The sequence below is a fragment of the Anoplophora glabripennis genome, unplaced genomic scaffold (assembly GCF_000390285.2).
Source record: "Anoplophora glabripennis isolate ALB-LARVAE unplaced genomic scaffold, Agla_2.0 scaffold2705, whole genome shotgun sequence".
In the NCBI taxonomy this organism is placed as follows: Eukaryota; Metazoa; Arthropoda; class Insecta; order Coleoptera; family Cerambycidae; genus Anoplophora; species Anoplophora glabripennis.
This window is the reverse complement of record NW_019418790.1, coordinates 879-11,439: the sequence shown is the minus strand read 5'-3', so window position 1 is coordinate 11,439 and position 10,561 is coordinate 879. Positions and strand designations below refer to the sequence as shown.

General features: G+C 33.8%; 1 protein-coding gene across 1 annotated transcript; it reads right to left on the bottom strand.

Moving 5' to 3' along the window:
• Positions 1-47: 47 nt before the first annotated feature.
• On the bottom strand, positions 48-10,006 carry LOC108916162 (mediator of RNA polymerase II transcription subunit 16-like; the record flags this gene model as incomplete). The annotated part of the gene is made up of 9 exons (XM_023456787.1): positions 9,813-10,006; positions 9,617-9,760; positions 9,370-9,568; positions 9,059-9,308; positions 8,829-8,981; positions 8,538-8,731; positions 6,785-7,221; positions 492-631; positions 48-425 (listed from the first exon to the last, which is right to left on the bottom strand). Coding segments are annotated over exons 1-9 (1,969 nt in total), but the record flags the coding sequence as incomplete, so codon positions are not given.
• Positions 10,007-10,561: the final 555 nt, after the last annotated feature.

Genomic DNA, 10,561 nt, shown 5'->3' with positions numbered 1-10,561 from the left:
GGTGTAAAATTTATAAACAGATCTAAAACTAACCGGTCCAAACTTACCGATAAGCGTATCATCCGGTTCATTCACATTCTGCACCAATCGGCTTAGTAATCTAAACACCAAAGCTAGCACGTCTAGGCTAGCATCAGACTTGATAAAAACCGGCAAACACGCAGGCCTCAGTAGCCCCCATATTCGAATGAGGACCAACATTTCTCGTAACATATTCAAAGCCTTCACGTCCCTTAATAATTCGTATGGTTTTCCAGTAACAGGTCTGCTGTCAGGCAACTTCACCAACAAGTTTAAGGCCAAGTCAGCGACCCACTGGATCAGCTGCTGCAGGCTCTGTAATGTTGTAGTTTCAACTGTGAATTCCTTAGCTTCCAGGTGCATGAGAGCCTTGTCAACATCACTCTGGCCTTCAGCAATCACAGCTAAAAAAATGTATTCATTTTTAATTTTTTCGTTCTCACTTCACAACTATCAAGCTGTGTACTTACTTGCTAATGAATCCGCTGGACTTTTTTCATGGCTATTCATTTCGCTGGGCCTGAGCAAACTTTTAAAAGCTGTCGATATACTGTGCAGCATGAGGAAATGTGTGAGATCATTCGCTTTCGCCTGGCCTTGAAAACTTAATCTAAAAAGAATTGTAATATATTTTTGTTTCACATTCACTGTCATTTGTTTGTGGGGTGTACCAATTTTGGGCACTTTTGGGAGGTTTCTTTTATTCTCTGAGGAAATAGTCAAAAAGTAACCAATACCAGCATGCAGGATTGATTTTCGAGAAAAAATTTATGGTGAAAACACATGAAGACATTCTGATTTGTTTAAAACGCATGCAACAGTTTTCATTTTTGGTTGTTTCTTTGTGATGTTTTTTATTATTATTTGGATAACTTTTCCTTTTTGGGAAATTATCAAATTCTGTACAGAGACAGACGTTTATTACATGAAATAAATAAGTGCTAACATTTTTATCACACATTTAACTCATCAAAAGCAACAATGAAAAAATTATTTTTGCGTATATGAGCAGAAACGTTATTTTATTGTATTTTAACTGTTTGTTGACAATTAAATGTGTCATGGTTATATCTGATGAAATAATATATTATGCCGCAATGAATTACAAAAGAAATATTTTCTTTGTGTAAATATTATGTGTATAGCTGTTTTACATTGACAATTTATTGATCAATTAATTCATGAAGTCGCTTCATCAAGAAATTGGACAAGTGTAATGCGCCAAATCTGCTGTCAAATAACTTCATGAATTTATTCATCAAGTTCTTGTCTTGACGAATTAGAGCATAGCATGTTCTAATTTTCGTCAATTTCTTCGTGAAGTTCAGAAGTACCAACCCAACAGAATAAGGTTATGTTATTGGAATATGTAAATAATTGTGTGGCGTCGTACTAGTTTTGCATTGTTTTTACTGATTTGTTACTTACAAAAACTAATATTTATATAATATGTGTCAGAACGGTACCGTTGTTGTATCACTACAATTATGAGTGGAAACATTTTTGAAATTTATTTGCTTCTTTGATTCATTGGTAGAACTGATTCATATGTCAAAAAACTTGACAAAGTTTGTAACAGTGTAAAACCACACTGTTTACCAATAAATTTGTGAATTAATTCATGAAGAACTTCGTCAATTTATTTATGAATAAATTGTTAATGTAAAACAGCTATAAGCAATGTGTTTAAAAGGAAATTTTAATCAGGTTTAAAAATCAAAAAATGTGAAGATATTTTTTAAAACTACCTCACTGCTGAGCCTCACTGCTTTTTCCTCTAATTTTTTTCGCTGTCTGCGCGGTACAAGAGTATACGGAAGCAAAAATGTTCAAAACGTTTGTAAATGTGTGCAAGTGGGGAGGGGGGTCCCATGCCTGTGTTTGAAGTGAATTTTTTTTAATAAATACTCTTGAAAATTACATTTTAAAGAATTTTAATAACACACAAACAAGAAAGGATTTTTACATTGTCTTTGTTTATATTTTTTCTTTAATAGAGGAAGATCTATGTTTGAACGACATTTTACGATAAACATTAAAATTGAATTTCATTTGTAAATGTTAATAAGAATGTGTTTAGTGGATAACGTAAATGTAATGTAAGTAATGAAAACTTTTATTATATTACGATATTAAATGTAGAATAATCATTAAACAAAGTCTCAATAATAATTAAATTATTATATAATTAATATCTATTATTACAATGCAAATTATCATATTATATAAATTAATTAAGTATATACAAGGCAAACCACAAACTATTTAGCACTTTTTCAAGGAACGCACTTCTTTCAGAAACACCCTGTATATTCACTCACTTTGCTCACATAATTAGGATTATCATATCCAGCACACTCACCACAAGCTACATGGTGGTGATGACTTTTCTATTTTTATTATTGAAAAATTACTTGAATGTACCACTTTGAGCACTTAGCAGCAAAGTTCCCTTTAAGGTGCGCGGATGCGCGATCGCGCACAAATTTTTTTAGTTGCGCAGCCGTTTTTGTATTTATGCTTTTGAGGCTGTCGTAAACGTCATATTTTGTTTTATATCGTCGAGCTATACCCCAAATTAAATACGTTTGTACGTAGTCCAGAAGTAGAGATAATGAAGATTTTGAAAGTAAGAGCGCTTTTGAACGCGCGAATTCAATTTTCGGAGCGGCTGAGTGGTGTTACTCCCACAGATCAAAATGTCTTTTCTTGATCTGTGGTTACTCCCACTCCGTTGCCCGCTACAGTTCACGCCGCGCTCGAATGCTTTGGTTTGGCGCACAATTAAAAATGTAGAAGTGGCTAAAATGAACCACAATATTTTTTTATTGAAAATATAAGTCTTCAACTTCAATCTCTGTAAGAATGGACGTTGTAGCACTTAAAAAGCGGCCTGTGGAATTTTTTGAAAAACAAAATTATTTCGGCTCCAGGAGGTCGTAGAGCAAAGCAACGTTTTTTTTTTAAATTCGCGTAAAAATGCCAGCAATCGATTCCTGTAACAGACATTATCGAGAAATGAAAATCGAAAAGGATATTCAAGAAAGACGCGACCAAAAAATTTATACTTTTTCAAAATCATCTTTGGACACTTGAAATGAATAAAATCGTTATCACTCTTTTTTACCATGAAAGTACAACTCTTAAGGAAAAAAATGAGCCCTGATTTGTTTCTCTATGACTATTCATCAAGCAAGAAGAGCCGATTTTTGAGATAACCTTTTTTTCGAAAAATCGNAGAAATTTGTAGCTATTAAAAAAATTTAACGATTCGTATTTTTAAATATATCAATTGCTATATTACTTTTCGAGATATATCGAAAAAACTGTCAAAAATCGACTTTTTTTTATGTTGCCGTATCTCCTGCAAATTAATGTTTTGATACTTGTTACTTGCTGTAAATGTAGCCCTCGGCAAACAAAAAAAGTACTTTTTTAGAATAAAAAATATTAAACATTTTTCGAGTTATATCGATTTTTCGAAAACAAGGTACTTTGTCTCGAAAATCGGCTCTTCTTGCTCGACAAATAGTTGTAGAGAAACGAATCAGGGCTCATTTCTTTCCTTAAATATTTTTTCTTTAAAAATACGAATCGATAGGTTTTTTCAATAGCTACAACTTTCTCATAAAACTTTTTTTGATTGGAGTTTTAAGTTTTTTTTATTAGCGAAAACTCGTTTTTTTTTACTTTTATGAACTTTTTAGGTTAACTTCGCCGTTTATGCGCCACAGGAAAAATACACTATCTTTCTTAGAATTTTTTTTTCTATATCACCATATTTTTTGTTTCCAGGTGGTATTTCTTGTAAGCTCTTCTACCTATTGATTGGACTAAATGCCTCATCTATAAAAATCCAGAATTGTCCGTAAAGAACTATGATTTATATTTCTTATATGAATAGCTATTAGGATACCTCTTTCAATGCTATATTTATTTATTGTACAATTTAATCATATTTTCAAGAGTTAACCATTTTAAAAACAAATGTGTAACATTTAAAAGAGCACTAGAAAGGTAGGTAAGTTAGCATTCACAGACTCGACTTTCTGCTCATGCCTGTAGCATATGGCCCTGAGAAGTATGCTCCTTCTCGGTCTGGTTGATAAATATATAATTTTTCAATAAAAATCTGTTCCGCTCATGATTAGAAATGCAATTCGATTTTATGATATACCTTGTATAAAAAGTTTCAAAAGACAACTGTCCAGAGAACATGAACATTTTTCACAGAATGACTACAATAAATGAATGTAAAATAATAAAAAAAAAACTGACCCTCCCGGAATTCGATCATTCAACGTCCAAGTGAAAATAAGTTAGTAAGCGGACCTTCTTGGGTCTGCATCATGAATCTTCTCACAAAACTCTTCTTATATTGACACATTTCAATGTCGAACTCGTCACGGACATAATTTTGAATTCTTAAATGAAGTTCTTCAGCTATACAATTCTTCATAAGAGACAGACAGAAGAGAACAGACAAACAAAAACTACCCAAAGTGCCAAGTATGAAATTCGTTTTGATGTTATTATTGTTGGTTGTGGCGGGTATTTTTTAAAATGTTTTTATAGAACTTTAAAAAAATAGAATAGAGATTTAGGGTGCCATCTGCTATTTAAATAACAGAAAAATCAGATTTGGGATGCTGGGAGTGAGTTTGGTTAACACTGGATGTAAAAGAGTATGAGTTAGATATGAATGTAATTTTGCGACACAAGTTCTGTCTCTAAATTTCGTTCTGTGATTGATTTTGATGATTGCGCCTGCTACGACTCTTATCTCATTCTTACCCCCGTGTAGTTATAAAAGAAATTTGTATAAAAAATGTATACTAGAATAACTAAAAAATATTGGTACAAATGAATGAACTGGGTGCATAAACACTGACATGCAAATACACTACAATTGTCTGTTGATTTGGGCGTTCAAACGATAGTGAAAAAACAATGTAATAACAGTTCGATTTATGTTTATATATATTAATTTGACATGACTAGACTTTAAGTAATACCTGACTAATGTTGATGGACAAAACTTAGACTCTACTGTAACTAAAATGATAAGAAGAATATGTCATACATTTTTCGACCAACACTTGGTGAATGAAGTATACTCGAGCTTGCGATGTCTCTGGGAGTCGGCAACACACATACAACACAACACTAGGAAACGGGAGGTAGGTTTTTTGTAAATGAAAAGACCGATTGTTAATGGAAAGAACACTTTGAACCCAGTGACGGCGTGCGCGAGCTCTAATATAAAACCGCATCGCGATTTTTCGGACTTATTCTGCTATAGGCATGCTCAAGAGCACTTATCATGACAATGTTTTCACTGACATTTGCTTCCACCTTCATCCAAACATGGATTATACTTCGTGTATCCTCTCACAATGAAAATTTTAGATTTTTTGATGAGGTTTCTTTGAATGAAAATTTACCTTAGAAAATGTGAGAAAATTTCAACAAAAATATATCTATTAGCTAGAAGGATCCCTGGGGCCACATGCCCTCATTTTGCCGCTTTGTGGATCACAAAGAAGCCCTAGAAGAGTATGGAAAATGGTTCTTTTCAGAAGTCAGCGTGGGTAAGAAANGCGCCTGCTACCACTCTTATCTCATTCTTACCCCCGTGTAGTTATAAAAGAAATTTGTATAAAAAATGTATACTAGAATAATTAAAAAATATTGGTACAAATGAATGAACTGGGTGCATAAACACTGACATGCAAATACACTACAATTGTCTGTTGATTTGGGCGTTCAAACGATAGTGAAAAAACAATGTAGTAACAGTTCGATTTATGTTTAATTTGACGTGACTAGACTTTAAGTAATACCTGACTAACGTTGATGGACAAAACTTAGACTCTACTGTAACTAAAATGAAAATGATAAGAAGAATACGTCATACGTTTTTCAACTAACACTTGGTAAATGAAGTATACTCGAGCTTGCGATGTCTCTGGGTGGCACCTGGCTTCTTTCTACCCTGAAGATTGCAATGTTAATCCTTTGGGAGTCGGCAACACACATACAACACAACACTAGGAAATGGGAGGTAGGTTTTTTGTAAATGAAAAGACCGATTGTTAATGGAAAGAACACTTTGAACCCAGTGACGGTGTGCGCGAGCTCTAATATAAAACCGCATCGCGATTTTTCGGACTTATTCTGCTATAGTCATGCTCAAAAGCACTTATCATGACAATGTTTTCACTGACATTTGCTTCCACCTTCATCCAAACATGGATTATACTTCGCGTATCCTCTCGCAATGAAAATTTTCGGATTTTTTGATGAGGTTTCTTTGAATGAAAATTTACCTTAGAAAATGGGAGAAAATTTCAACAAAAATATATCTATTAGCTAGCCTGAACTGGGGCCACATGCCCTCATTTTGCCACTTCGTGGATCACAAAGAAGCCCTAGAAGAGTATGGAAAATGGTTCTTTTCAGAAGTCTGCGTGGGTAAGAAACCTACAATATTCGATTTTCGAATAATCGAATTCGACACAAAAATTTTTTAGAACTGGATGAAAAATCTGCAAATTAGCAGCACTATATGGTTGTCCTCGGGCATACTCAAATATGCAATACATTTATGAACTTGACTTATGACGAGTTAAGTGTCTGACGTCATTAAAAAAAAGCAGTTATGATACTTTTAGTTGTAATACCAACTTACTAATTATTAAATATATCTACAAAGCAAGTATTAATAATACATTTGTTTAATTTGAGTAAACTGTAAATTTACCTGTACAGTGATGTTTTTACACACAAATATTGTACATAGAAGAACTGTTGCACTGAAGTGGGCTGTCTATTAAAGCTCTCTGTTAGTCTGTCACAAAGAGCGTCCAACATTCCAGGTCTGAGAACCAATAATAAATCCAACCAGTCCAAACCACTAACCAAACAATATTCTAAAATAGTCGTACAGTATGGCACACTTAAAGGAGCTGAGCTTTCGATTTGTGGGGGCAACTTAAACAAATGCAAACTGTCGTCTGAGTCAACAACTAAAAGCATGTTACCCAGCCATGACATGTCTATATTTAATATTTTCGTGTTCACTTTCTGGTACTTGGCGTTGGGCTCTTCTAGGTAACGTGGTGTCATCGACAATGTCGTACTGCATATGGGTTTGAGTGTGTCTCTGTACAGACAGTAGATAGTGTTGTCCGCGANAAGCAATGATTTTTTTTATGAAATTCACCCCATTTCATCCCCCCGTACGGGATGACGAATGAATCTGTAATCGTTAGTCATTATAATTACTTATTTACTATCGATATATGCTAAAATAAAAACAGTCGAAGACACATTATAAAGGAGCAATGTTTTTTTTTACAAAATTTTTGAGGCGACGACTTTATCGATTCTAGTCCTACTAGAAAATGTGGATGTAGATAACTTCACACCCGTAATTTAAAATATCATATAATAAAAACATAAATTTGATAAATTCGGGATGTAACTTTAAGAAAGGTCAGTTTTTAGCAGCTATAGAATACCATTCTGAAAAAAAAATTTAATTGAATAAATAAACACTATTTATTCATTTATACATTTTTTAACCAGTTTTAAACTCTTGTCTATATTTCTTTCCTTAACTCGCTTGTTTTTGTTGCCTATGGTTACCTTTTTAAAACCAACATATGGAAGTATTGCAGTGGCAGAGAGTGAAATTTAAATGGGAAATAATTTTGTCAAAACAGATTGCTTTTTATGACTTTGTGACTTGTCAACAAGAGAATCCGTGTTGGGAGAGCATTGGCCTTCTATAGCCTATATTAGAGAGATCCCCTGAGCAATGTCACCACCTTTTTCTCTGTAATAGGTTGATTAGCGGTTCGGGTGGATTGATCTCCTAACGGGAGGAAGTACAAGGGGCCCAATGGGGCCTAAGTGCTGTAGGTTTTTAAGCTACCCTCCCTAAAATTCCAGATTCCAGATTCCAGATGACTTTATGACATGTTATTTTATGTTAAATCAGTTGAAAAAAATTTAATATTTTTACAAAAGGACCACACACTAATTATATTAAAAAGTGGTGAACCAGTTGCTGGAACAGATCAGATGCACATGTAACCCATTTTGAGGTTGGTTCTTGGCCATTGGAAGATGGGTGTGGGCTGGAATAAGTTTTATATACATTTAACCCCTTTTTGGGGCAGTTTTTGGCCGCTGTGAGGGGAGAAGATCAAAGGTGCGGTATAACACAATATTCATGGGTTTTACCTTATAAATAAAATAATGATATTTTTCAAAAGGCGTTGATTTTAAATTAATATTGAAAGTAAGTTTCTTATTTGTATTTCAAAAAAAGTTATTTTTAAGAGAAAAATATTGAACAAAAAGTTATATTTTGTTTTTCTATATGCTAATATTAATGACCAATATCAATAATCTGCATTAATACTGCTATCACCAATATACCAATATTAGAATTTGTCAGTCCCTTAATGAACAACTCAATTGACTATGACATGTACAGCTTAACTTACCACTGTGTTAAAAAACTGAGGGCTTTCAGAATTACCCAAAGATTTATGTACAGGTAAAGCTTTTTCCCTAAGCTCCCATACTTGGAGACAACTCATTTTATCACTACTTGCCGTCACAACCAAAGAGTCTGCATCTTCCCTCATTATCCATTTGATATGACTCACTGTACATTTATCTTTCGATAACTGATCCACTAAAAAATAAATTCTCGTGATTATCATTAAACATAATATACAACATGAATTGTTTGATTTAAATTTAAAATGAAAAGGAAATTGAATTTTACTTACTTAAAGCTTCTTTAGGGGCTTCAAATAAGAAAAAACTAAGTAATGATTGGCTGGTAATGACACATTTGTCTTCTACTCTTTTAACAGAGACATTATAGCACTGAATGGGCATCGAAGGATCTCCATTGCTCACAGCCAACAGAAAATGTCCATCTGAAAGTATCATATATATGCATCTGCTATAGATACAGAAACATTTCATTCGTGAACCAATTGATAATCGATCTTACTTTTGCCGTAACATATATCTGCAGTTTTGACATAAATACGAGTAGGGCCCAAACTCTCCGTGGCGAGTAACATTGGGGTTTGGCTTGTGTATTGGGGTAGAAGAATCGCTGCCAACATTCCGGTAGTCGTTAACAAGAGAGCGCCGCTGGTAGGTCTGCCTCCGAATTGTTTCACAGAACAGGCAAACTTCACATGTTGAAATTTTTCGATGTATGAGGAGCAATCCTTCTTTTCTGAATTCAGACAAATCTGTAAAGAAATAATGTACCTATAAGTGTAAACGATAGAAAAATTTATAAAAGGCAACTACCCTTTTGCCTGAATGGAAAAATGCAGCAGCCAAAATATGCTCTCCTTGCAATGTAGTTTGTAGAACCAACGTCCAATCATTTAATATATAGTCCTTTGTACGGTAAATTCGAACACAGCCACTTTCATCTGCTATCAGTAATAGTTCACCTGTGAAGTCCCATTGTAGCACTGTCACTGGTGAAGAATTGCACAAAATTCTAAAACAAATAAAATCAATTAACTGTAAAAAAAATATACATACTTACTTATGAACTTGCCATGGACTGTTTAAATCTGCTACATATACGTTTGAACTCCAAAATAAGGAATTGGTTTCCTCTATATTACTCTCAGTACTAAATGCCACAACATTAGTACAGGAAATAGAACAGAGTACAGATTTATCAAGCCTAAAATTTAAATATTTAAAAATTACAGATGGTATTATGTTGGAAATCTTACTTGTTGAATATATTTTGTTTGTAGGCATGGATAGTCTTATTTGGTTTTTTGCCTATTGAAAAAATGTGGTCCATTTTAATTATTATATGATATCTTTTCTGTAAATAGTTTGGAAATACTACACTATTCACTTCAAATACATAATATTTTCATTTTTCAATTTCCTTCACAACAAACTTTTTCAAGTTTTTTGACAGACTGTAAAACTGTGACAATTTGACTTGACTTTGACTTGACAGTCACTACCATGGACCATGGAAACTACACAGTCGCTACATTCGAGTACATTCGCTGTTAGAGCAGCGTTTAGGGAGGTATTTGGAGCGTTTGGTCCATTCTTTTTAGTATTGAATGCTTTCTTGTCAAGTATTTTCTGAACTACATGGATAACATGGGTTAAGGTTAACAAGTTTTCATGTCACATGTAATATAACAATTTTGAGAACATAAACATAAAATTTATAATTATTTTTAAATCTGTATTTTTTCAAATAAGATTCAGCGTAATGACAAGAATTCCACATGATAATTTTATCTGTTATCCTTTCCTATATAACGTAAGCAAAATAATCGCAGGTAGAATATTTTCGACAAAAAATACAAAAATAACCACAATTTAGGGTTAATCCACACTACATATAACGTAGCTAAGGATGCACGCGGCCATCGAGCCGGTGGACTGGTGCGGGGTGGGTACGTTAGGGTAGCACGGAGATTGCTCTGCGGGCTGCGGTCGCAGCTCCGCGAGG